Source organism: Herpailurus yagouaroundi, unplaced genomic scaffold (assembly GCF_014898765.1).
Source record: "Herpailurus yagouaroundi ecotype Mexico unplaced genomic scaffold, PumYag 253, whole genome shotgun sequence".
Classification (NCBI taxonomy): Eukaryota; Metazoa; Chordata; class Mammalia; order Carnivora; family Felidae; genus Herpailurus; species Herpailurus yagouaroundi.
In genome coordinates, this window is record NW_024412470.1 from 6,991,081 (window position 1) to 7,018,482 (window position 27,402).

The window sequence follows — 27,402 nt, forward strand, 5'->3', positions numbered from 1 at the left end:
AGTTGTTTAAGGCAGGAAGATAAATCTGGCTCCGTTATTCCGTCATCACTGGAAACAGGAGTCTCAACACCCACTTCAGATGAGGACCTGGAAGAGAGGGGGGTAAGAAAGTACCACAGTCAGGAACTTAACGTTCTCCGGGCTCTGCCGACCTTTTTTTTTCCCCCCTTCTTATCTTTATTGAAGTAAACTTGACAAATAAAAATTGTATATATTTAAGGGGTTTTCACATATCCCTTGATGTTTTATGTATATACATATATACTGTGACATAATCACAAGCATTTCACATGTGCATCTCACATAGTTAACATTTTCTGTGTGTGTGTGTGCAGGACACTGGTGTGTGGCCCTTCTGGCTAAGCAAGGGCCTGACCTGGTCCGCCCAGGAGCCTGCTGACCCCCAGCAAGTCTCCCAGATCCCGCTCCTCACCTGGGGTTCCGCCGGAAGGCCACCAGCTGCAGCTCGCCCCGCCTGCCCGCGGCCCCGCCCCTCCTCGGCCCACCCCCCTTTCGCCCTGCCTCCCGGCGGTCCGACCCCGCCCCTCCACCTCCCCGCGGGCCCCCCCTCTCGCCAGGCCTCCCGAGGCCCCCCCCCCCCCAGGCCGGCCCCGTCCCGTCCTGCGGCTCTTCTGGCTTCCCCGGGACCCCGCCCCTCCCCTTCCCCGAGGGCCCCGCCGCTCGACAGTCCTCCCGCGGCCCTGCCCCCGCAGGCGGCCCCGCCCCTCCCTGCCGCTCTCCCTCCTTCCCCGAGACCCCGCCCCTCCCCGCCCCTCGTCCTGCCTCTCCGCCCCGGCGCGGCCCTGAGCTTTGGTCCCCGCGCCCCGCCAGTCCCGTATGTTTTTCCGAGGGGGCCTGGTCGCCTTCTCGCCTTGTGTCCGCGCTCTTCGGCCTGGTCCTGTCGCGGCCATGAACACTGGCAGTTTCGTTGTGTCGCAGCCGCTCAATTACCGTGGCGGGGCCCGCGTGGAACCGGTGGACGCCTCCGGCACCGAGAAGGCGTTCGAGCCTGCAACCGGTAACGGAATGGAGACCGGGCGGCGGGGTCGGGGGTGTTGCGGCGGGGGGCCCGCGGGGGTCGTGGGAGGGGACCGGTGGGGGGACGCGGCGGCGGGCCCGGGGGATCGTGGCGGGGGGAGGCTGGGGGGAAGCGGTGGGGTCCCGGTGCGGGTTGGAGCCTCCCCGTCCCACTCGTGGACGGACGTGTTCTGTCCTGAATCTTCATTTAGTGCTTTTTGCAAACGTTTGCTGTGATAGATGAGTGACGGTGTGGAAAATAGAGTTGTCTGTGCAGGCAGCTAAGGACTCCGTGCAAACACGAATGCATCTGCATAGGGACCCGGGGCGGGGGGTGGGGGGTGGGGGTGGGGATAGATAGGTGTGTGAGGTTGTGCCCCTGTTTATTATTAACTTTTATTAAAACGTGTTTTAAAATGTTGAGTCATTTTTGAGAGACAGAGACAGGGCATGAGCGAGGGAGGGGCAGAGAGAGAGGGAGGCACAGAATCCAAAGCAGGCTCCAGGCTCTGAGCCGTCAGCACAGAGACCGACGCGGGGCTCGAACTCACAGACCGTGAGATCATGACCTGAGCCCAAGTTGGCGCTTAACCACCTGAGCCACCTGGGCGCCCTGAAGACTACATTTTTATTTTACTTTATATATTTTGAGAGACAGCAAATGGGGAAGGAGCAGAGAGAGAAGGAGAGAGAATCCCAAGCAGGCTCCCTGGTGTCAGCCTGGAGCCTGACATGGGGTTTGAACTCACAAACCGTGAGATTATGCCCTGAGCTGAAACCCAAGAGTTGGTGGTTTAACCAACTGAGTCACCCAGGTGCCCCTGTTTTGTTTTGTTTTTTTTTTTTTTAAGTTAGAACTACAGTAATGTCTTCAACCACGTGCACAGAAGAGGATTGGGATTTCTTGAAGGACGTTGGTGAAAACATGAGTGCTGAGAACAGAGGAGCTTGCACAGATGGCTCTAATGAGTGTGAATGAGAACTCTGTTGCCATCTCAGCCTTAAAATACTCCTGTGGGTGCATCAGACTTGGGAAAGGGAGGGATGTCTGGGTGGCTCAACTGGTTAAGCATCTGACTTCGGCTCAGGTTACGATCTGGTTGTTGGTGAGTTTGCTTTGGGCTCTGTGCTGACAGCTCAGAGCCTGGAGCCTGGTTCAGATTCTGTCTCTGTCTCCACCCCTCCCCCGATCACACTTGGTCTCTGTCTCTCTCTCTCAAAAATAAATATTCAAACAAATGAGAATTGGGAAAGGGGGCAAAAGCCCTGCTTTTATCCAGTGCTTCAAGTTGCCAAGCACAGTGCTGGGCCCTGGATTTGCTCTGAGAATTCTGAAGGTAACACAGCTAACGAGGAAGAGGTTTTGGTTTTGGTTTGTTTGTTCTGCTGGGCTGTGTGGGATATTTGTGGGGAGAAAAATGTGAATGTTTTGTGCAAACCAGAATGGCGGGTAGCCAGAGACAAAACTGGGTTGCAAAGGACTGGAGAATTTAAGATCAACTAAGGCACGAAACCACAGAGCAGCAGTTAGTCTGAGCAGGAAGGAGCCACGGGGGTCCTCAGACTCTCCTGGGGGAGACCGCCTCTCCACCCCCATCCCCATACTTACCAAGGGAAAAGAAAATTTGCTCTGTATTTTAACTGCCTACAGTGTATGTGAACTTTAGCCACTGCCTTTACCAACTAGCTATTCACGTTTTAACAGAAATTGCAGGCTTGCCAAAGGTCTCTGGACAGAGTCCCAGAGGTTCTTAGAGGGGGAGGGAGAAGGAACTGCTGATTGGTGTACTTCAAGAATTCAGTGGGAGAGGCCGTCACAACCCTTGGCCTGTGGGGTCATGTTGCATGGAAATAGGGAATGACCTTGGAGTGAGAAAAGGAGAGACGGGACTTTGCTATATTTGGGGGAAACTTTTTCTGGCGTTTAGGGTTATGTCTTCCTGATAACTGTTTGTTGATCGTATTCATCAAGCATCAGCAGGATGATAGGATTTCTACAGAACAGAGCTTTTAAATGAGAGTTCATAACCCCAGAAACCGAGTACTTGCAGCCTCGATTTCACAAGACCTCGGAGATTCTCAAGTACTGTTAAAGAGAGGTGGCAAAACCCAGCTGCAAAATAGAGGACAGAGGTTCTCAACCGGGAGGCCATGCTGTGCTTAGGGCAAGGCGCCTGGTCTCTCTGGAATTCTGTGGTGTGGTCAAGTACTTTTTCCTGGACCGTAGTTTGCAACTTTTGTTAGATTCCTAAAGGATTCAGTCACCTCTAAAGGAAAGGACTGCCTGGGGGGGTGGGGGGAGGTCATTAAATCCAACCACACTTACCAGCAAGAAGGGTCACTTACAGGGAATTTGGATACACAGTACTTTGAATGTGAAGCCACGTTGGCGTTACTGTTCTGTCCTAGGCCGAGTGATCGCTACCTTCGCGTGCTCAGGAGAGAAGGAAGTAAACTTGGCTGTCCAGGATGCAAAGGCTGCCTTTAAAATATGGAGTCAGAAATCTGGCATGGAGCGTTGTCGAGTTCTTTTGGAAGCTGCCAGGATAATAAGGGTATGTTTCATTAGTTTTTTTCTCTTTCAGAAATGTCCCCTTGTGTTGCTCTGAGGGTTCTTTGTGATGCTTTGCACTTAGACTTTGATGCTCTGTTAGGTTAGGCCTTTTTTACAAAATGGAAACACCTTTTCTTTCTCTTTCTTTTTTCTTTTCTTTCTTTCCCTTTTTTTTTCCCCCATGGAAAGAGAGGGCGCAGGTGAGAGAGCAGTGGGGCTCACCCGAAGTGGGGCTCCTACTCCCTGGAAGTGGCTTGAACTCATGAACGGTGAGACCATGACCTGAGCCGAAGCCAGATGCTTAATCAATTGAGCCACTGGAGGAGCCTGTAAAAAACATTTTCATTTGATCACCTGGGTATATATAGGACATGCTTTCTTTGATTAATTGCTTTCTGGACCTTGGCTCTCTGTGACCTCTCCCATGTCAGGTTGTTTTCTCCATCTTTGTTATAATGTATCCTTTGCAGCTTGGCAACTTTTCTTTTTAACTCTGTGCACTGGTTTCCTGTTTACTTTTTCCTCTGATGACGCCTAAGTTTTCTTTTTCAGATGCATTTTGTACCTTAATTGCTTGGGAAGATTTCATAGATTTATAGATATCCCCCCCCTTTTTTTTTTTTCCAATTTTAAGGCATGGGAAGGGGGGGGGGGTGGGGGTGGGGGGGGAGAGAGAGAGAATATCTTAAGCAGGCTCCACACTCAGAGCCCGATGTGCGGCTCAATCGCATGACCCTGAGATCATGACCTGAGCCAAAATCAAGAGGTGAACACTCAACCGAGTGAGCGTCCCAGGCACCCCTAGATATTCTGTTCTTAAAAAACAAAGTTAAACGTTTTATAGTCTTTTTAAAATAATTTTATTTATTTAAGTTATCTTTAGGCTCAACATTGGGCTCGAACTCATGACCCTGAGATCAAGCATTGCATGCTCCACTGTTTGAGCCCCTAAACTTTTCAGTCTTTAAAAGCAAAAGGACTAGGTGCTTATTACAGAAAATTAGAAAATTCAGAAGGATGTACACCAAAGTATGAATCGTGGTTATCTCTGAGCTGTAGAACTTGGGTGATTTTTATTCTCATGAGTGTGTTAAGTCAAAAGCTGCGATGTGTCTGAGAATTCCCCTACTTGCAAAGATATGTTGCATATAGGGATACAGTAAAATTTTGGTTTGCAAGCATAATTTGTTCCGGAAACATGACTGTAATCCAAAGCACTTGTACATCAAGGTGAATTTCAAGAACCGTGGGCTCAGTTGTGATCATGTGTCATGTACTACTTGAATTGCAAGACATCGCTGGTTTATCAAGTTGAAATCTTTGGAGGTGTTTACTTGTCTTGCGGAACACTCACAGAATAAGTTATTCACGATCCGAAGCTTTAATTTGTTTTAGGAAATTAAGAAGAAAAGTGTGTGTGTAGTGATGGAAGACTTGAGAGTTGCTGGGTCAGAGAAAGATACAGGTTATCACTCACAATAAAATGCAGTAGCCAGAGCGGTGCCTTAGCACTAGTTTTCTGAGCCACAGTCCCCACAGGGAAATGTGTTGAGCCAAACACCTCTCTCTTGCATGCAGTGGGTTGCCCCATAGGACGGGAACCCTTAAGTTATGAGATTCCGTTGATATAGGAGCTGCTCTCACATCAGTGCGTGTTCTTCTCTGCAGCGAGAGAGATTACTCTTTGTTAAACAGATCTCCAGGGTTAAGGGGGGAGGGGTTACTGGGTTTATTTCCTTGGAAAGTAAGCACATGTCTCCAAAAAGGGGAAGCAGAGAGCCTTCTATCTCCTCACCCCTCCAGGCACCTCTATCTTTAGGGAAACACTGTGTCTGTTTTTCAAAGGCCTTTGCTTCTCAGTCAGCTTGCCAGGGTCGTTTGCTCAGAAAGCCGGGGCCACAGAGATGTCAAAATGTTCATGGAGCATTTTCTCCCAACTGAGTATTTTCCCCTATTATTAAAAAATTAATTTTGGGGTGCCTGGGTGGCTCAGTCAGTTGAACATCTGACTCTTGATCTTGGCTCAAGTCATGATCTCCTAGTTTGTGAGGTTCAAGCCTGCGTTGGGCTCTGTGCTGACGGTGCGGAGCCTGCTTGGGATTCTGTCTGTCCCTTTCTTCTCCCCTGTCTTTCCCCTCCCCCCACTTCTCTCAAAATAAATAAATAAAAACATAAGTATTTTAAATTAGACCAAAAGCAATAAAGCAGATGATTTATTATTTTAGTTTTTCACCTTTTCTTAGCACATAAGCATTTAGGGTTGTTGTGTCCTCTCAAGAATTGACCCCTGGGGTCAAGCATTCGACTTGCTCAACCCCAGGTTAAGCATTCGACTTTGGCTTGGGTCATGATACCGTGATTTGTGGGTTCGAGCCCCATGTTGGGCTCTGTGTGGACAGCCCAGAGCCTGGAGCCTGCTTCGGATTCTGTGTCTCCCTTTCTCTCAGCCCTCCCCTACTCATGCTCTATCTCACCCTTTCTCTCAAAAATAAACAAACATTAAAAAAAAAAATTGGCCCCTTTATCATTATTAAGTGACTCTTTTTTTTTTTATCCTGAATAATATAATATTCTTTTGCTCTGAAATGGACTCTGTTTGATATTAGTTTTCTTTTCCTTTTAACCTCTCCCCCTTTCCATTAATATCTGTGTTACTGTGTTAGTCAAAAATATATTGCTATCTTTTTGTAATGCTCCTGTCTGATGCTCATGCCCTATACCTGCCTTTACCCAAAATTATCCCGTAACTGAACAGATTCCACCCTCTAATCATAACCTATAATCATAACCTTCCATTGTTTATTAGTTCTTCCCTTTTTTTTTAAGATTTTACTTTTGGGGCGTCTAGGTGGCTCAGTCGGTTGAGTGTCTGACTTCGGCTCAGGTCATGATCTCACAGCATGTGGGTTCGAGCCCCATGTCAGGCTTTGTGCTGACAGCTCGGAACCTGGAACCTGCTTCAGATTCTGTGCCTCCCTATCTCTCTCTGGCCCAACCCACTCACATTCTGTCTCTGTGTCTCTCAAAAATAAATAAACATTGGGGCGCCTGGGTGGCGCAGTCGGTTAAGCATCCGACTTCGGCCCGGTCATGATCTCGCGGTCCGTGAGTTCGAGCCCCGCGTCAGGCTCTGGGCTGATGGCTCAGAGCCTGGAGCCTGTTTCCGATTCTGTGTCTCCCTCTCTCTCTGCCCCTCCCCTGTTCATGCTCTGTCTCTCTCTCTCCCAAAAATAAATAAACGTTGAAAAAAAAAATTAAAAAAAAAATTTTTTAAGATTTTACTTTTTACTTTTTTAAAGTTTATTTATTTTGAGAGATGGAGAGCATGACTGAGGGGTTGGGGGGAGAGGCGGGCGAGAGAATCCCAAGCAGGCCCCACACTGTCAGCCACCGACGTGGGGCTCAAACTCGCAAACTGTCAGATCTTGCCCTCAGCCGAAATCGAGTCAGACGCTTAACCAACAGAGCCACGCAGGTGCCCCAAGGTAAAAATATTTTATATTTACCCACATTTTTACCATTTCCAGTGCTCTTCATTTCATTCCTTTGTGTAGGCCCAGATTTCCATCTGGTGTCATATTTTTTCTGCTTGAAGAAATTTCTTTAGCATTCCTTGTAGCACAGTTTTGCTCGTGATGTTCTTTCAGCTCTTGTGAGTCTGAAAGTCTTCATTTTGCTTTCACTTTTGAAAGAATTTTTGGTATCTAATTCTAGGTTGACAGGGGTTTTTTTTGTTTTAGTTCTTTTTTTTTAAATTTTTCTTAACGTTTTATTTATTTTTGAGAGAGGGAGAGGGACAGAGTGTGATTGGGGGAGGGGCAGAGGGAGAGGGAGACACAGAATCCGAAGCAGGCTCCAGGCTCCGAGCTGTCAGCACAGAGCCCGACGCGGGGCTCGAACTCATGAACCGTGAGATCATGACCTGAGCCGAAGCCGGATGCTCAACCAACTCAGCCACCCAGGAGCCCTTGTTGTTTTGGTTCTTTAAATTAGGAAGTTCTAACTAAATTTCTGCCCATCTCTTCTCCTCGGGGCCTCCAATTACACATAGCCTCAGTGGCTTGAAGCTTTCTCCTGGTTACTGATGCTGTTTGGGTTTTTCCTGTTTTTTTCTCTCTGTGTGTTTTAGTTTGGATTATTTTCCAGTGTTCCCAGTACTTTAATTTAAAACTTACTAACTGCAAGGGCACCTGGGTGGCTCAGTCGGTTGAGCCACTGACTTCGGCTCGGGTCATGATCTCGCGGTTCGTGAGTTCAAGCCGCACGTCGGGCTCTGTGCAGACAGCTCAGAGCCTGGAGTCTGCTTCCGATTCTGTGTCTCCCTCTTTCTCTCTCTCTGCCCCTCCCCAACTCATGCTCTGTCTCTGTCTCAAAAATAAACATAAAAAGAAAATACTAACTGCAGAAAACCTGTCTCGGTGCCCACAAATTGCAATGTCAGGCCTGCCCAGAGTATTTTCTGATCTTACTAGCATGCACTGGGTGGGACACCATAGGTAGTGGCATAGAGGTCTGCAGTATACTTTGAAAGTGTGCGGAGGAGGGAAAACACTCAGAGGGATGACCGCCGCCTGCTGGTGTTGGGCCCCGTGGAGACAGACGTCGTCTGTGTCCGAGAGCACAGGGTCTGGGCTAATTTATTTAGAACTTACCAGCTTCCTGTTTTAGAAATAGATTTTGTGAAGGCAGAGAATGGATCTCTGTATTTTTTCTTAGTAATGAAGGTAGAATGACTCAGTCAAAAGTCTTTATTTCTCATGTCTTTATAGAAATATGACACATTCAGATCTCACTGTCAGGACTTCCCTTTCCTGTGTTTCCTCTTGATTTTGATATTCCTGCTCCCTCTTCTCTGATATTTGTACTATTGACACATGGCTTGGGATTAATTTCAGTTGCCATTTCATTTGCTTCTGGTCTGGCTCACCGCTTACCCATTTTAGTAAGACAGTGCTACATCTGGTCATTTGTTTGATTCACCTTTTATGTGTGTTCACATATCACCCTCTCATGTATTTTACATCCGGTCCATGAGAGCAAATGTGTATTTCTTACATGCTCCATTCATTCGGTTCTCTCACCTTTGGGACAAAGAAAGGGGAAATTAGCTTTTCTCTTGAGGTCAGTTTCCTAAACCTTTCCAGTCGTCCCTGGACCATCTCCAGCATCTCTCAGCCACATAGGCTACAACTGGAACAGTATTTCGTAAGAGAATTGATGAGTACTGACCATTAGAAAATAATCATCTTGGGGCGCCTGGGTGGCTCAGGCGGTTAAGCGTCCGAGTTCGGCCCAGGTCATGATATCATGGTTTGTGGGTTCGAGTCCCACATCGGGCTCTGTGCCAACAGCTCAGAGCCTGGAGCCTGCTTCAGATTCTGTGTCTCCAGCGCTCTGTGCCCCTCCCTCACTCACTCCCTCTCAAAAATAAATAAACATTGAAAAAAAATTATCTTGTGATTTTCACCTGCTGCATGTCTTGGGGTGAATTAAAGCTGTGCGTGTAATATAACTTCTCACCTGCCAGTTGTGTGTGTAGCCATCGTGTGTCATTGGCTGTCTCACACTATACGTGCAGACGCATATGTGTGCACATATACGTACTTATACATGTATACACATATGATGCTCGCTTCTCAAACCATACCTTTTCTAATTGATCTGGAAAGGGGGTATTGGTCTTAAATCTGTGACGATTAACTTGAGGGTGGCACAGGGCTGCTGTTGAGTGGTAAGCTTTCTCTCCCAGATGTTGCAGTGCCACTCCTTCTAAAGCGCGAGCTGTTTCTGTTTTTGGAAATTGGGCAGCATGTTCTGAGTGTTGAATCTGTTGGGGCGTATGATAAGAAGTCTTTAGTCTTCCTTTTTACCCAAAGGAACGGAGGGATGAAATCGCCACCGTGGAGACCATCAACAATGGAAAGTCCATCTTTGAGGCCCGCTGGGACGTTGACACCTCCTGGCAGTGCCTGGAGTACTACGCGGGCTTGGCTGGATCCATGGCTGGTAAGCCCCAGCTGGGCCTTTCGGGAGCCACTGACCGGGAGGCAGAAATAGATCCTAGTGGCGAAGGGGAGACATTTGGGGCTTGAGACAGACGTGGCTTAAAATCCTGGGTTTAGCCACTCTCTGCATGGGTGACCCCGAGAATTACTTTACCTTTCCTTGTTGAAACTGGAGATGATAATCCCTGTTTTCTTGGGTTATCACAAGGGTTAAATGAGAAAATATATGGAAGGCACTGAGCATGGTGTCTGAGCCTCCGGCCAAGTTGTTGAAAAACCAAGAGTCAGTCAGTGTTCTCAACATTTACTAGTTCTACCTAGTTAGCAAAAAAGATTTTCTCGATTCTTTGTGAAGGTTACAGTAGTGGGTGTTGGATGGCTTCACAGGACCCAGGAGGGCTGTGGGGAGCCAGAAGTCTGACATGTGGGTCCTGCTCTGGAGGCTCCCCTTATTTCCATCATTAAAAAAAAAAGGTTTTTTTTAATGTTTATTTATTTTTGAGAGAGACGAGTGCGAGTGGGGGAGGGAGAGGCTGAGAGAGAGGGAGACACAGAATCGGAAGCGGGCTCCAGGCCCCGAGCTGTCAGCACAGAGCCCGACGTGGGGCTTGAACCCATGAACAGTGAGATCGTGACCTGAGCCGAAGTCGGACGCTCAACCGACTGAGCCACCCAGGCGCCCCCCCATCTCACTTCTTCAAGTTACTATCTGTTAGGTCTTCTCCGGTTTTAGAGAATTATATGAAGTTGAGTGAACACGGGTTTGGAGGATGGAAAGGATTCTTCACTGGAGTGACTATGCAGAGGCAGCATCCGCCCGGCGAGAATGAACAGAAGAGCGGAGACGGGGAGGAGGCCGGCGCAGTGGAGCACGGCTGAGCACGGCTGTTGGCGGAGTCTTGGGAAAAGCGGTCCTGCATTCTCCGTGACGCCTCTGTTTTCCCCTCAGGTGAACACATCCAGCTCCCAGGCGGATCCTTTGGTTATACCAGAAGAGAACCACTTGGCGTATGCGTGGGAATAGGCGCCTGGAACTACCCCTTCCAGATCGCCTGCTGGAAGTCTGCTCCCGCGTTAGCGTGTGGTAAGAGCGAACAGTTCTTCCACCCGTGAGCTGTCCGTTCTGTCCCTCACCTTTTCGTGTGCGCGTGCACACACACTCCTTTGCACACTCACGCTCCACATCATAAGGGGCCTGCTTTGGGGCACCCGAGGCCCCAAGGACCTGTGTCTGCTCCCGCCCGGCCTCGTCGGGGCTTCTAGTGTATGTTATGCGTGTGGATTACATCCATATTATTCCCACTTTTGTTTTTATTTTGTTTTTTAAATTTTTTTTAATCTTTCTTTCTTTCTTTCTTTCTTTCTTTCTTTATTTTTAATTTTTTTTTTCAACATTTATTTATTTTTGGGACAGAGAGAGACAGAGCATTAACGGGGGAGGGGCAGAGAGAGAGGGAGACACAGAATCGGAAACAGGCTCCAGGCTCCGAGCCATCAGCCCAGAGGCTGACGCAGGGCTCAAACTCACGGACCGCGAGATCGTGACCTGGCTGAAGTCGGACACTTAACCGACTGCGCCACCCAGGCGCCCCAAATCTTTATTTATTTTTGAGAGAGAGAGAGACAGAGTGCGAGCAGAGGAGGACAGAGAGAGAGACACACACAGAATCAGAAGCAGGCTCCAGGCTCCGAGCAGCCAGCACAGAGCCCGACGCGGGGCTCGAACCCACAAACCATGAGATCATGACCTGAGCCAAAGTTGGATGCTCAATTGACTGAGCCACCCAGGCGCCCCTATTCCCACTTTTATTTATCTTATTTTTGTTATGGAAAGGAAGGGTGTTCATTTTGGTCCTGGAAGTCTTCTATTTTACTGTGGAATTGATTTTGATTTGTGCTACTTGTAAGCTCTCTTCCTTTCTGGACAAGGATTGTGAAATGAACCTTTGTGTAGGAAGAGGCACTCGGGGGGCGCCTGGGGGGCGCCTGGGTGGCTCAGTCGGTTAAGCGTCCGACTTCAGCCAGGTCACGATCTCGCAGTCCGTGAGTTCGAGCCCAGCGTCGGGCTCTGGGCTGATGACTCAGAGCCTGGAGCCTGTTTCCGATTCTGTGTCTCCCTCTCTCTCTGCCCCTCCCCTGTTCATGCTCTGTCTCTCTCTGTCCCAAAAATAAATAAACGTTGAAAAAAAAAAAATTAAAAAAAAACAAAAAACCTTTTGTTCTTGTGTCTTGGGTTTGTGCAGGTAACGCCATGATCTTCAAACCCTCTCCCTTCACGCCGGTGTCTGTGCTGCTGCTGGCTGAAATCTACACGGAGGCCGGCGTGCCCCCTGGGCTCTTCAACGTGGTGCAAGGAGGGGCCGCCACTGGCCAGTTTCTGTGTCTGCATCGTGATGTGGCCAAAGTCTCCTTCACTGGGAGTGTGCCCACTGGCTCGAAGGTGAAGATAAAACCAGCATCGGTACACACACACACACACACACACACACACACACACACACAAACACACACACACACACACACACACACGGCAGTGCCCAGCCGGCGTGGAGTAGATGTCAGAGGCTCGTCTTCTGATCTGACCTGGCTTGAACTGGGAGGGGGCTGCCGCAGAGATTGGGGGCAGAGATCTGAAGTGTGTTCCGAAGGTGTGAAGCAGGGAGGGAAGTACAGTGGGACGATGAGGACCGCCGACCAGAGGGGGCCCCGCGGGGACGGAAGCCCTCACCTCCCGCCCGCGTCTGAGAGCGCAGGGTCTGGGCCGCCGCTGTGTCTTTGGTGTCTTAACTCATCAGTAGCAGCCACCTCAGAAGGAGGGGTAGCTGCTCAGTTTATTTCAGATGTGTTGTTTTGACCTTAATTGATTGTTAGCCTTGAACATAGTAACAGCATTAGGAGTTTCTACCCATGGCATGCAAATGAACAGTATTTTTAAAAAAAAATGTTTATGTTTATTTTATCTTTGAAAGAGAGAGAGACAGAGCGTGAGCAGGGGAGGGGCAGAGAGAGAGAGAGAGAGAGAGGGAGACACAGAATCCGAAGCAGGCTCCAGGCTGAGCTGTCAGCACAGAGCCGCATGTGGGACCCGAACCCACAAACCATGAGATCATGACCTGAGCTGAAGTTGGACGCCCAACAGACTGAGCCACCCAGGCCCCCCCGAATGAACAGTATTTTTAAAATGAATTCCCTCTTCAGAATGTCAGCTGCAGTCCTATGGTTCTTTTCAGGTGTTCTGGAAAAGACTGTTCTAAACGGGTGAAGGTCAGAGTCATCGACCGGAACAAGGCTGCAGGTCCCGTGTAGTTGTCCCGGAGGCTCAGCTTCTGGTGGGCTTAGCCTGCAGTTTTATCTGAATGTGTTTGTTCTTGTTAAGATCATGGAGATGGCAGCTAAAGGAATCAAACCCATTACCTTGGAGCTGGGAGGCAAATCTCCCCTGATCATCTTCTCCGATTGTGACCTGGAGAACGCCGTGAAGGGAGCGCTGATGGCCAACTTCCTCACGCAAGGCGAGGTGAGCACTTGTCCCCAGCCGAGGGGTGAAAGGAATCTCTTTCCTTTGTCTAGCAGCATGTTTTGAAGCTGTCTGTTTCGAAATAATTGCAGATTGACAGACACGTTGCACAGAGTGCAAAGAATTCCCAGGCACCCCTGACCCACGTTTCTCAGATGTTAACATTTTATCACATTTCCTTTATCATTGTGTTTACCTCTGTACACCCGTAGGCTTGTTATTTTTTCCTCTTTCCTGAACGGTTTGAAAGTTTGCAGACGCAAGACTCATAAGTTCTGTGGGCCTCTGTGCATTTCCTAGAAACAAGTGTGCTCTCTTCCGCAAGCACAGTGCACTCAGTAACCTCACATAGACGGTCTTCAGTCCACAGCCCCTCATCAGATGTTGTCATTTGTTTGCCGGGAGTCCTTTTAGCGAAGAAACAGACCCCACACAACCTCTTCTCTGGTCCAAGACCTAATTCAGGAAGGTGTGTTGCATTTAGTTGTTGTGTTTCCATAATCTTTAGTCTGGAACAGTTAGCTCTTTGGTTATTCTCCTCTTTCCAGGACCTTAACATTTTTGGGGAGTATGAGCTGTTTATTGTGTAGAATGTCCCTCTTGATGGTGGGGAGTCCGTCTGGTGTTTCCTTTTGAGTAGATTTAGGTTATGCATTTTGGGCAGAAGCCACCACAAAAAGTGATGTTGGGTCCTCTTCGAAGGGCGGTTGACTTTGCCGAAGGCGTGTCTTCCTGGGAAGTTGCCGTGTCCTCCTCTGTGGTTCAGTCGAATCACACAGGAGACGGTGGCAGAGGCCTCTGTGCCTTCCCAAGCTGTCCCCCACTCATCTTAGCACCCTTTGGTGATTTTTCCTGGAAGCAGTTTCTATTATGGTGGTCCCCAAATGGGGATTTTCCAATTCTGTTGTTGTTTCTACATTTATTAGTTCCAAGTCTCTACCGTAAGAGGGAACTTTTCCTTCTCTTGTGTTTTTCTTTTTTTCTTTCCCACTCATTTATCATTATGGACCATGGATTCTTTCTTCTGTGGATTACAGTCCATTCCTGTCATTATTTATTTTGATGCTCAAATGACTGTAGATCTGGCTTGTGGCAGCCCATTTCTGTGACCTTTTTTCATTATTCCGTGAGCATGAGTGCTTGGTGTATTTTTGGACATCAGGATCTACGGTTCTGATGGAGTTGGAAGAGTATTCATGCTCATCTTTACAGGAGGGTCTAAATAGTCAGAATTGATTTGTGATTTTAGAGCCAGACGTTGACTGTGAAATTCTTCAGGTTTTTATTAGGCTCATGCCTTTAGTTCTTGGTCTGTTTTCACTCTTCCTCCCCTTCTGCTCTTAAAATACGTGGCCCCATTCAGCCACTGACAGGAGGCCGTAGGAGAAGTTACGTGGCTCATGGCACTATGAATGGCATTGAGGAAATGTAGACAGACAAAAGGACCTGACTTTCACCTCAAAGCGCAGGCAGGTTTTTTGCTGCTAGGGGGGTATATGTGTGGTCTTGTTCAGTATGGGGATAATTTTTAGAGATGGAACTAACCTTTTGAAAAGGTCTCCTGTCTCCTTTTAAGTTTAAAACTGCCGGATTCTTCCCCCTTTTCCTTTTTCTTTCCTTAACACACATACAAATTCATGTCTGTCTTTTAGGTTTGTTGTAATGGCACAAGAGTATTTGTACAAAAGGAAATTCTCGAGAAATTTACAAAGGAAGTGGTGAAACGGACGCAGGGGATAAAAATTGGAGATCCCCTTCTGGAAGGTACAAGGATGGGCCCCCTCATCAACCGCCCACACCTGGAGCGAGTCCTTGGGTTTATTAAGGTGGCAAAAGAGCAGGTGAGGAGCAAGCGGAGATGGCATGGGCAGGGGGAGGGGAATTAGTCCGAGCTGCACGTTATGTGTGTCGCTTTCCTGCTGGCTCGCGAGGCCTCAGCAGTGCTGTGCTCAGTACCTGCAGTGGCGTGACCGTGCGTCTGTTCAGGACACACGTACCACTTCAGGACTGCTTGTCAGGGTTGTAAGTTTAACATGAAATGTGGGGCGCCTGGGGGGCTCAGTCGGTTAGCGTCAGACTTCAGCTTGGGTCATGATCTCACGGCTCGTGGGTTCGAGCCCTGCCTTGGGCTCTGTGCTGACAGCTCGGAGCCCGGAGCCTGCTTCGGATTCTGGGTCTCCCTCTCCCTCTGCCCTTCCCATGCTCCTTCTCTGTTTCTCTGTCTTTCAATAATAAATAAACGTTAAAAAAAAAAACACCGTGAAATGTGCATTCTTTTTTCTTCTCCGGCAGGGTGCTAAAGTGCTGTGCGGTGGAGACGTCTATGTACCTGAAGATCCCAAGTTAAAGGATGGTTATTACATGAGACCTTGCGTGTTGAGTATGTCCTTTTCTTGTTGGCTTTTAAACAGTTTGAATTAAATATCAGCTAGAAAAGGAGATTTATAAAATACGTGTGTGGTGTAAAGCAGGCATTGGCAAACCGTGTCCCCGCTGCTCAGATTTAAGGAGTAGAAGTTCTCCGTTACCTCCCGTGTGCCCTCCCTCTTGGACAGTTGTGTGCGTTGCTTTACCTGAGACTCAACTGGGTCTGAACCTGTTGTTCTGGAAGCAAGAAGCTCAAAGAGAACACGTAAAAAAAAAAAGGGAAGTGCATGTTTGATAAAAAACTAATGAGTTTCATTTTCTCAAGAAAGTTGAAGAATAGGTTTTTCTTTAACTATATGTGTCATTAACAAGCCCAGTTTGTCAGTATGGCAATATTTTAAAATTAATGCGATTTAATAATTTTTAGCATCTCCTTTCAGTCTTAAACATCTCGTGGCGTGGACAGTCGATTGTAGGGTCATCCCGCTGTCCTCAAATCCACTTATTTCTTCCCACCTCAGAGGTGACCACTGCCCTGGGTACCGCTGTTCTCATACCTTCTTCTGTCCTTTTACAGTATACGTTAGGATCCACGAATAAATGCCAGTATGTAAAAACAGTGGTAGTATAATAGGCTTTAAAAAACTATATTCGGGGGCGCCTGGGTGGCTCAGTCGGTTAAGCGTCCGACTTCAGCTCAGGTCATGATCTCGCGGTCCGTGAGTTCGAGCCCCGCGTCAGGCTCTGGGCTGATGGCTCAGAGCCTGGAGCCTGCTTCCGATTCTGTGTCTCCCTCTCTCTCTGCCCCTGCCCCGTTCATGCTCTGTCTCTCTCTGTCTCAAAAATAAATAAAACGTTAAAAAAAATTAAAAAAAAAACAAACTATATTCAGGTTGAATTACATTGTGTGATTTCTTACATCTTGTCTAGAAGATAGATTCAGCTTCCTATTGCCCTAAGGTAGACAGTGGGGTCATTTTTCAGCACTCAATCGATGGATTTTAAACCTTGAGCCCTTGCTAAAAAAAGAACCACTGAGGTTTGAAAGCTGTGAACCTAACATCTATAACATGGATTAGCTGGTAGTTATTAAGTGAACGGGAAAAGCTTACAATATATTCTTAACCATCAAGGTTTAGGATATTGTTTCCAGTTGTAGCTGTTGTAAGTAAAACTGTTAAACGATACTATGTGTGGGATTAACCCAAATGTATTAAGTATGCACTTCAGAAAAAGAAGGAACAGAGTATGCATCAAACTATAAGTAGTACAAATAGTGTAGTATAACATAGTATAAATATTTATAAATAGTATAAGTATTTCTCTGGTTGCTGGGATTAAAGATGATTTTTATTATAGTTTGTACATTTCTGAATACTACAGACTTTTCCACAGAGAACATGTATTTGACAATTAGGCAAAAAATAATTGGTTTAAAGGTTATTTTAAGAGAGAGAGAAAGAGTGTGAAGGGGGGAGGGCCAGGGAGACAATCCCGTGCTGACAGCACGGAGCCTGACAGGGGGTTTGATCTCACAAACTGTGAGCCAAAATCAAGAGTCCGGCACTTAAGTGACTTAACCGCCCAGGTGCCCTTGGGACAAAATTACTCTTTTCTTTTTTTTTTAATTTTTTTATGTTTATTTATTTTAGAGAGAGAGAGAGAGAGAGACCGAGCATGAGTGGGGGAGGGGCAGAGAGCGAGGGAGACACAGAATCCGAAGCAGGCTCCAGGCTCTGAGCTGTCAGCACAGAGCCCGACGCGGGGCCCAAACTCACGAACTGCAAGATCGTGACCTGAGCCTAAGTCGGACGCTCAACCCACTGAGCCACCCAGGGGCCCCAGGGACAAAATTATTCTTAAACAGGCTGTGAACCTAGGCAAAGAACAGGGAGCTGACCATACTGAACTTTATTCTAGTGATTGCCAAAAGCCTGGTTTGTGGTCCATGATGTCGGTGCCACTTGGAAAACTTGTTAAAGAGGCAGATTTCCTGGCTCCTGCTCTAGACCGCTGAATGCAACTCTCAGGGATGGGGCCTCGTGATCTGCTTTTCAATGAGCCCCTGATTCATTTTTACTCACATTAAAGTTTGAGAGTGAGTCCAGAGTCTAGATTAACTTAAGGTTTGGGAGTTAAAATCTGGTAAGTGTTGTGTTTCAGGCAGGAACCTTGCCTTTCCTGTATGTCAGTTATCACTTCATCTTTGCATCTCCTTTGACTTTCCAACATAGAATTCACTGCAAACAGAGACCTATGGGGTTCTCAACTTGCAGGAGATAAGAAAATATTTTCTGGGACTGCTGGGTGATGCATTGTCCTGAGTCCTTTTCTGGCTAACGGTTTCCCTAAAAATTGTACGCGGATTACTAGTCTTCAAGGAATTAAGACGTAGTGAACCATCCTTACACACGGTGCTAAGAATTATTTAATACATCCTTGAAGATAGTTCGGGTGTCCCCAAAGTACCGTGTGTCCAGAGTGCTTTCCCTCCTTTGTTATACACAAGCTCTAAACCAGCTCTTAAGAGATTGTAGACTTGTCCTCTTTGCACATGTGTGAGGAGCTGGTTTTCACACTTCGGCTAATACAAAGCTGATGTTCACAGTAGGGTTCTCGAGCTGTCCTTACTGCCGTGTATTCGAGCATAATCACCCGCGCCCCCCCCCCCCCCACCACTGACGTTGGCTTTATCACCCTGTTTGCAGCCGATTGCAGAGACGATATGACCTGTGTGAGAGAAGAGATCTTTGGACCAGTTATGTCCATTTTATCATTTGACACCGAAGCTGAGGTTCTGGAAAGAGCCAACAATACCACTTTTGGCCTGGCGGCTGGTGTCTTTACCAGGTATGTGGGGAAGCCACCTCCGGCAGCATTGCAGGAACAGGGCCCGCTCGGTCTGCTCAGAGACCGTTACTCGCATTTCCTCCCTGGAGTGCACGTTGTCGTCAGCATTTTCTGTTTGCTTCAGGTGGAGTCAGAAGGTGCCAGAGTAGCATTTTGTAGTTGGTCCTGAAGGGCCAGAGAACTGCTGCCGTTGGGTTTAAAGTGAGGGACAAACATTGTTGATGAAAATTCCATCCCATGTCATTCATTTCACCGGACGGATATGTAAGGTTCCGATCTATGTGTCGATATGTGTCTATGTAAAGCATCGGGTCGGGTACCTGTTGAAAATGTACACGTCAGGGAATGTAGAAGCCCATAAGCATTTAAACGCTGGGCAGGAGTCTTCAAAAACGTGATTTTTAGCCGCTTTATAGTAGTTCGTAATCAGAATGCATTGTAAAATAGGTAGGCATTTTTTTGGTTGTTGCGTATTTAGGATATTGTTTCCAGTTGTCGCTGTTGTAAGTAAAATTGTGATTAATCTCTCTGTACGTAAACTGTAACCACGATAACAAAAGTAAGAAGTGATTTGGGAGCAGAATCTCCTTCAAAATGATGGCAGGTTGCTCGATTACATACAAACTTTGATTAGTCTTTGGTAGCAGTAGGAAGTTTTCTAAGACTACTTTTACACTTGGAATTACGCTGTTTCTTTGGTGACAGTTGAGGTTAAGTGTTCTTTGTTGCTTCGTGGCGAGCAACCTGGGGAGGAAGACCGAGGTCCCCCCTTGAGGACCTGATGGGATAGCTTCTCTGTGAGCTCTGAAGAAAAGATCGAGGGGCTGCTGCTTTCTCGTGTGCCTGGTTTTGGGTAGGCTTTATTTTTTAGAGTAATTTTAGGGTCACTGCAAAGCTGAGTGGAAGGCACGGAGGTTTCCCATGCACCCCCTCCCCCCAGCCGCCTCCACTATCAGCGTCCCCCCCTCCAGAGCAGCCCGCTGGTTGTAACTGGTAAACCTACTTGGATAGGTCGTGATCACCCAAAGACCACAGTCACCCTAGGGTTCACGGTTGGAGTGGTGCATTCTGTGGGTTTGGACGATGGATCCGCTGTTACAGCATCACACGGAGTAGTTTCACTGCCCTGTAAACCCCCTCTGCGGACCTGCTTTTCGTGGTGTGAGGAGTGAGTGGGTTAAGTCACCCCAGCACAGAGCGAGGCAGTCATGAGGGGGGCGACTCCAGTGTGCTGCCACTTCCCTCACAGCCTCGCAGGTCGGTTCACGCACCATGCAGCATATCCGCCTAAAGCGTACGATTCAGTGGTTTTTAGTGTATTTGTAGAGTCGCACAACCGTCGCCGTAATCTGATTTTAGAACTATGAACCTCCCAGGAACACAGGGAATGTTCCCCGGCAACCACTAATCAACCTCCTTGTTATCTGTGTAGATTTGCTTACTTTGAATATTTTCTATAAATATGGCATCATACAGCACGTGACCTTCTGTGACTGGCTTCTTTGACTTGGAATAATGTTTTCAAGGTTCCTTTATGTCGTGGCAGCTGTCAGTACTTGGTGATGAATGGTCCATGGTGTGGATTCATTTTGTTCATCCGTTCACCTGTTGATGGACATTGGGATTGTTTCTACTTTTCTCCTACTATGAATGTCTCCGCGAACACTCCTATCTTTGTGTGGAAATGTGCGATTTGTGCCGGGTGTATACCTAGAGGAGGGATGGCTGGGTGATTCTGCTCAACTCCGAGGCACCGCTAAACTGGTTCCCATGTGGGGGCACCATCTGGCCCACCGGCCACGCGGGAAGGTTCCAGTTTCTCCACATCCTGGGCAGCCCTTGTTACTGTCTGTCCTTTTTTTTTTTTTTAAATGTTTGTTTTTTACTGAGAAACAGAGAGAGAGAGAGCATGAGCAGGGGAGGGACAGAGAGAGAGAGAGAGACGGAGACCCAGCATCCGAAGCAGGCTCCAGCCTCCGAGCTGTCAGCACACAGCCCGACGCCGGGCTCGAACTCACGAACCGAGAGATCGTGACCTGAGCCGAAGTCCGGATGCTTAAACCACTGAGCCACCCAGGCACCCCACTGTCTGTCCTTTTGACTTCAGCCGTCCTGGTGGGTGGGAAATGGTGCCTCACTGTGGTTTTGATTTGGGTTTCTGGCAGCTGGGTTTTCCACTTTCTTGATACTCTCCTTTACAGCACAAAAATTTTAAACTTTGACAAAGCCTGATGCTTTTATCTTTTTGTCTGTTACTTTTGGTATCCTGTCTGAGAGGGCTTTGTCAGACCCAAGATTATGAAGATTTATTCCTGTTTTCTTTGAAAAGTTTTATGGTTTTTGCTCTGATGTTTCAGGCCTGTGATCCATGTGAGTTAATTTCTATATATAGTGTAAGAAAGGGATCTCCCTTCATTCTTTGTGGAAATGTGGGTAGCCTGTTGTTCTAGCCCTGTTTGTGACAGTGTCCCTTCTCCCCATTTGAACTTGCTGCTGCTACGTGTTTTATAGATGCTTTTGGATGAGCCCGTGAAACTCAAATCCTCGTGTCTATTTTTGCCTGGATGACGCAAGATTTAAAACACATCTTGAAGAATAAAGAATCCGGCAGGATCTCAAAACCTTCAGACCCGGCAGTCTACCTTTTCCGTGGAAGTCGCAGAATGAACTGCTTCGCGATAATATAATACACTGTGTCTTCACAGGGACATCCAGCGTGCCCACAGGGTGGTGGCCGGGCTGCAGGCAGGGATGTGCTTCATTAACAACTACAACGTCAGCCCGGTGGAGCTGCCCTTCGGTGGATACAAGAAGTCAGGTGAGGAGCCGGGAAGTGTGGATGCAAACCCGGCCTGTAGGGACACGGGTTGTAATTCAGAACGCACTGACCCGGTTTCTGAACGTTCGTGTCTCAGAATCACCTGGGAAAGTATACAGATTCTGGTCCTCCCCCGGCCTGCTGCAGTGACCTCTGGGAATGGGAACCAGGCGTCTTCTTACTTTCCTTTCCTTTCCCCCAAAGCTCTCCAGAAGGTTCTAATGTGTATGTAGCCTGGCTTGTGAACTCCTAGGAGGCATCTCAGAAGGGTTTCTCTTGTGGGTGGAATTCCTCTTTCCTCACGGGCTCTGGTAGCTGGTGGCATAAAACCGTTCCTGGAGGCTCCAGACTTGGGACATTTGTTGTCGTCCACTGTGGGGGGTTTTTAGGCGGAAAGTGTCTCTGAGCACCTCAGAAAGCATACGTTAATTTGTTTTCTTTATTCTGCCAAATCACTAAAGAGCCCTCAGTCTAACATTGAACAGTCCGTTGTGGCTATCCTGGTTGTCCCGGACCCTGCACAGGGATGTCCCCCCCCCCCCTGCCCCCGCTGCCACTTGCCCAGTGTTCCCGGTGACGCAGTCAGTCTGGCCCCCCTGACGGTGACACGGTGACCGTGCAAGTCCGGTGTGTGGAGGGGGTGTGGGGGCCAGGACAGGCTCTCTGGAGCTTGTCGCCTGTAAATATTCGCGGGCTGCCCTTCCCTTTCTCTGGAAAGTGGTGTGGACGTTGCGGGGGCACCAGTCTGGGCGCCCGCCCCCAGCCCCTGGGCAGGTGTGTGTGTGGCCGTCCCAGCAGACACGTGAACCCCGATGGGCGCTCGTGAGACGGCGGGTGTTCGCTCGACCGTCTATTTGGCACCTGGCTTGGAAGTGCCCCGGCACGCCCAGGACCTGCCCCCTGACCGGCCTTGTCCCTGCACGGGCGCCACTGCGGCCTGGGAGTCCGGCCGCTGCTCTGCCAGTACGTGCTCTCGGCCGGCTCCCCCCTTGGATCGGAACCTCTGGGTCGGTGCCCTCCGGCTTGTCTCCCTGGGGTGAGGCGAGAAGCAAAGGGGGCACACACACCCACCTAGCTCTGCGCTCAGAGGATAAGGGAGGGAGCCAGAGACAGAGTGAGGCCTTGCCAGGGCCGAGCACCTTTTCTTTTGAAGAGCGCCCCCCCCCCAGAGACGTGTATTCTGGGGGACCGGGCCTTGCCCTTTGGGGGCAGAGCCTCCCGAAGTCAGAGGCAGGGGAAGGCCAAGCACAGGATGCCGTCCTTTGAACGGGTGACCTCGTAACAGGGCAGGACTGGGGCTCTGAGCTGCCGAGCCGCCTGAAGAGGCCCCCGCCCCCGTGAGTCGGCAGGGTGTAAACAGCAAGCTGCTCTTAACAGATTTCACAAAAGGAGGGGTTAAGAGGCCTGTTGTGTAGAGTTCGGTTCTCAGCGAGCACCAACTATCGGTTGTCGTAGAGACTTTCACACTCGATAGGAAGGTCCGAGCGCTTTCACATCCCAACCCGGAGTAGTCGGTGCCTAAAATAAAGTTCTGTTGTAGGACCAAGATGCGGGTATTTCCCTGTCCCCGTCCCCATCCCCGAAGGCCAGTGGGTCACTTCTCCCGTGCGTAGCTGTACAGCTGATGACGTGAACTTGGGGACTTTGTCCCAAACCTTGTCAGTGCTGTGTTCTTCCCCTGAGGGGGTGACTGACTTTGGAGGTCCCCGTGACTTTTCAGGCCACCACGGTGGTGGCTCTTCCTCAGCCTTCTCTTCCTTCCAGGGTTCGGCAGGGAGAATGGCCGCGTGACAATTGAGTACTACTCACAGCTGAAGACCGTGTGTGTGGAAATGGGTGACGTGGAATCTGCCTTTTGAACATACACGGCGAGCCCCGTCCGCGTGGCCACGCGTGGAACGGCCGCTGGATCTCCAGGGGGCCACACGGCTGCCTCGGTTTCACACCCAGAATTGTGTCCCTCGGGATAAGAGAACGGCTCGGTGTTCTTCCTTCCTCACCTCTCAGTTCCCTTCCTGATGGAAAATTTGCCCAAGCGCCTTTAAGACAATCAAGAAAGTGGCGATTTTCTCAAAGCAAATTTCTGCAAAATCTTTAACACGCTTCTGGAGAACAGGGAGAGGGACCAGGATTATACTTGGTCCACAGGTTTGACCCGACAGTGCTCCTCCTCCGGCTTGCTTCAAAGTAGAGCTCGTTTCTTGCTCCCTGACAGTTTTGAGCTCTGGCCCCGTCATGGATTGCATTGCGAGAGCTGACAGTCGGGATGGAGATAATAGCCAGGGTCACGTTCTGTGTGATGGTTCACTTGCCAAAGTAAGCCCTTTGTTTCCACTCAGTGCTGGTGTCCAGTCCTTGAACTACAGCTTTCTCCCTTGATAAATACAAAATAGCTGGAGGCTCCTGGGGCACACTGCAGTTAAATAAATCACACCGCGAATCCTTTCAGCTTTGGGGCGCCTGGGTGGCTCAGTCGGTTAAGTATCTGACTCTGGCTCAGGTCATGATCTTGCAGTTCCTGGGTTTGGGTCCCACCTAGGGCTCTGTGCCCACAGCTCAGAGCCTGGAGTCTGGTTTGGATTCTGTGTCTCCCTGTTTCTCTGTGCCCTCCACCCCCACCCCCTTCTCGCACTCTGTCTCTTTCTCAAAAATAAACATTGAAAAAACCCCTTTCAGCTTCATGTTTTAAAACCAAGCACATCTCAGGGTGATAGTAGTTCACAGGATAGGGGCCAAGGTTCAGTGTGTAAGGCAGGGGCTTTGTCCTTTGCACTGAGTTCGCAACGCCGGGCTGTACTTGCTGTAACGAAGGTTGGCGGCCTGTGGGAGCTTTTAGGCTCCATGTTCTTTGCACCCTGACGAGCAGAGGCTTGCGGAGCTTCTGACCACGGTGACTTCTCCCCCTGCCCCTTTCTCTTCCTTTGAGGGAAATAGTTGAAGTCTGATAGCTGCATTAGTCAGGGTTGTCCGGGAAAAGAGTCACCGTAGAATAGAATAACGGGACAGATAGGCATATGGAAGGGAAGATTCAGTCTGAGAATCGGCTCATGTGACTGTGGAGGCTGAGAAGGTGCGCGGTCTGCCGTCGGCAAGGTGGAGACCCAGGGACGCCGGTGATGTGATCCGGTCCGAGTCTGAGGGCCTGAGAACCAGGGAGCAGAGGGTGTCCGTCTGAGTCCCAAGGCCCGAGAACCAGGACGGCTCGTGTCCGAGGGCAGGAGGAGACGGACGTCTCAGCTCGAGCAGAGACGGGATTCACCTTCTCTCTCCATCTTTTTGTTCCGTTCGGGCCCTGAACGGATTGGGTGTTGCCCACCCGCGTTGGGGAGAGCCATCTGCTTTACTCAGTTCACCAGTGCAGTTGCCAAAAACTTCTGGACAGATCCTCCCAGGGACACCTGGAAATAATGTTCTGCCAGCCGTCTGGGAGTCCCTCGGCCCAGTCACGCTGCCGCGTAAAGGAGCCATCACGGTGGCCACTTTGGCGGAGCGAAGGGGTGGTGTTCCTCGCCAAACCCGCGTCCGACTGTGTGTTGTGATGGGGAAGTGCCGTCGTCGTCTTGCAGGGTGAGGACAACTGATCAGCCTCTCGGCGGTTATTTGCAGAGACGGCATGTCCGGGATACGGGCCAGGCCGCGTGAGCTCATGTCCTGACGGCCTTTCCGCAGTAGGAGCTGCCCGGGCGAAGACGGTTTCCTCTGTTCCTCGACGGCGAAAACAGCAGGTTAGGGGGAACTGGTATCTGAATCCTCGCTGTGTTCCTGCTGCCACGCCCTTCTCACTTAGCTACCAGCCCTGATGTTCCGATGAAGAAACCGAACTGGAGAAGCCTTGGTGGTCACCACCAGGTTGAGGAGCAGGACTCTGAGCCAGGTGGGTGGGAGTTCAATTCTTGGGGTTCCCGCTAACCTTCCCCGAGTCGTGGGACATACGTCCCGTGACAGATCACCACTGACTTTGAGACTTGGAGTCCCACGTGGTGTTGCTGAGGAACCAAGGTGTTGGCAGGGGCCGCACCTCCCTCCGGAGGCCGCAGGAGAGAATCCTTCACCTCACCTCTTCCACGGCGTTCCTTGCTTGGCATGGCCCTAGTCCCTTCCTCCCTCCCAGGCCAACAGCTTAGCAACCCTCTACCTCCCTCTGCTTGCTTCTTACAAGGTCACGTGCGACAGCCTTCAGAGCCCATGGAGCGTCCGGGGTCCTCACTCAGCTCAGGCGCCTTACCTCAGTCACCTCTGCAGAGTCTTCCGGCCTCAGAAGGGAATGTTCACAGGTTTCAGGAATTAGGACCGGGGGGAGCCTTACTCCGCTGCTGCACACCCTGCACCGTCCCAGGCGTGTTCCAGGATGTTCCCCAGCTACGGTAGTTGCCACAGTTGCCAGAACAGTAACAATATGTACAGAACACACTTCAGGTAACATGAAACCAGGAGGCCAGGCCTTCCTCTGGTTTGGAAGAAGTCTCTTCCTCTAGTTAAAGTCCCCTGGACTCGTCTGTTTTCTCTATTATTTTTTTTTTCCAACGTTTATTTATTTTTGGGACAGAGAGAGACAGAGCATGAACGGGGGAGGGGCAGAGAGAGAGGGAGACACAGAATCGGAAACAGGCTCCAGGCTCTGAGCCATCAGCCCAGAGCCCGACGCGGGGCTCGAACTCACGGACCGCGAGATCGTGACCTGGCTGAAGTCGGACGCTTAACCGACTGCACCACCCAGGCGCCCCATATTTATTCTTGAGACAGCGTGAACAGGGGAGGGGCAGAGAGAGGGAGACACAGAATCTGAAACAGGCTCCAGGCTCTGAGCTGTCAGCACAGAGCCCGATGCGGGGCTTGAACTCACGGACCGTGAGATCATGACCTGAGCTGAAGCCGGACACTTAACTGACTGAGCCACCCAGGCGCCCCTCTCCTAGGATTTTCTTAAAGGGGGTAACAGCAGACTAATCCTGTGTCCGCACGACCCTCTGAGCTGTCTGCTGCTTGCGACACGGCTGCAGCTTCTCGCCCAGTGCAGGGGTCCTGCCCAGTCCAGGAGGTCGTCAGCTACTGGTTTTACATTGGAGAGTGGAGCTTTTCCCAAAACGCGACCTCTCCTATCCAGAAGTTGTCTACAATTCCATAGACGTGAACTCTCAGAGCCCGAACTGTCACACCACCGAGCTCTTGGGAGGGACTGTTTGCGTAAGTGACCGGATCAGCAGGGCCGGGTTCACCTTTGCTGCTTAGTGCGGCCCAGGGACCAGCAGGGTCTGCTCCTTAGACCCGAGAATCTCTGTCCCCCTCTCAGACCTAAGCGTCAGAATCTGCATTTGAACGAGGCCCCCAGGGGATCCTTACGCAGGGTAGTTGGCCAGCTGCTGCTCTGAGAGCAGTGGTTCTCCACTTCTGCACGTTAGAAGCGCCCCGAGAAAGCTTGAAGCCATCTGGGGTGCGGCCTGGCCATCTAGATTCTCCGAGGTCCCTGCCAAGGTGAATTCAGCAGACAGCTTGAGAACCACTGCTTTGCTGTTGTGCGGTGTGAGTACAGTAGCCCCTGGCCACGTGTGGTGACTTAACATTTTTGTTTTAATTAAAAAATTTTTTTAAGTTTATTTATTTTGAGAGCAAGACAGAGTGAGCAGGGGACGGGCAGAGCGAGAGGGAGAGAGAGAATCCCGAGCAGGCTCCAAACTGTCAGCACAGAGCCCGACGTGGGGCTTGAACTCACCGCGAGACCATGATCTGAGCTTGAACCAAGAGTCAGAGACGCTTAACCGACTGAGCCACCCAGTGCCCCTACTTAAGTTTCATTAAATAAAAATTCAGTTTGTTAGCTGCTTTAGCCACATCGCGAGGACTTAATGCCACGCACGGTAGTGGATGCCGTACCCGACGCGATGCAGGTGTGGGGTCTCTCCTTGGTGTCAGAAAGTTCTGTCGGACGGCGCTGCTTACGAGGGAAGGAACCGAGACACCGTTCAGTGTTCGAGTGAGTTAGGAGACCACCTGTGGGGGCAGGTGCCGTGAGGGATGAAGAGAGAAACAGGGCAAACACCAGAGCGGGGACTCCTCAGATCCACTCCCTAGAACTCGGGGCAGGTAACCTGGTTGCTGCCCTGATGAATGAAGCTTCACCAGCAGGTGGCTCCCTTGCTTCCCACACCTTGTGCAGCAGCGTGCGGAGCACCGGCTCCTAACTGTCCTCAGACCCTCAAGGACGTTATGTGGTTAAGTGTCCTTTTTTTTTTTTTTTTTTAATTTTTTTTTTTCAACGTTTATTTTTGGGACAGAG

At 49.7% G+C, this 27,402-nt stretch overlaps 1 protein-coding gene across 2 annotated transcripts; it reads left to right on the forward strand.

Moving 5' to 3' along the window:
- Nucleotides 1-769: 769 nt before the first annotated feature.
- Nucleotides 770-23,535, forward strand: ALDH9A1 (aldehyde dehydrogenase 9 family member A1). 2 transcript variants are annotated; one of them, XM_040461030.1, is made up of 11 exons: nucleotides 770-1,018; nucleotides 3,427-3,572; nucleotides 9,448-9,577; nucleotides 10,526-10,660; nucleotides 11,820-12,016; nucleotides 12,953-13,093; nucleotides 14,746-14,934; nucleotides 15,386-15,473; nucleotides 18,169-18,310; nucleotides 21,016-21,128; nucleotides 22,876-23,535. In XM_040461030.1, the coding sequence occupies exons 1-11, from the start codon at nucleotides 838-840 to the stop codon at nucleotides 22,917-22,919; spliced, it is 1,506 nt and encodes a 501-aa protein (XP_040316964.1). In that variant the 5' UTR covers nucleotides 770-837; the 3' UTR covers nucleotides 22,920-23,535. The 2 variants fall into 2 exon arrangements, with proteins under 2 accessions (XP_040316964.1, XP_040316963.1); XM_040461029.1 differs by having other exon boundaries at nucleotides 772-1,018; nucleotides 22,893-23,535.
- The last annotated feature ends 3,867 nt before the right edge of the window (nucleotides 23,536-27,402 follow it).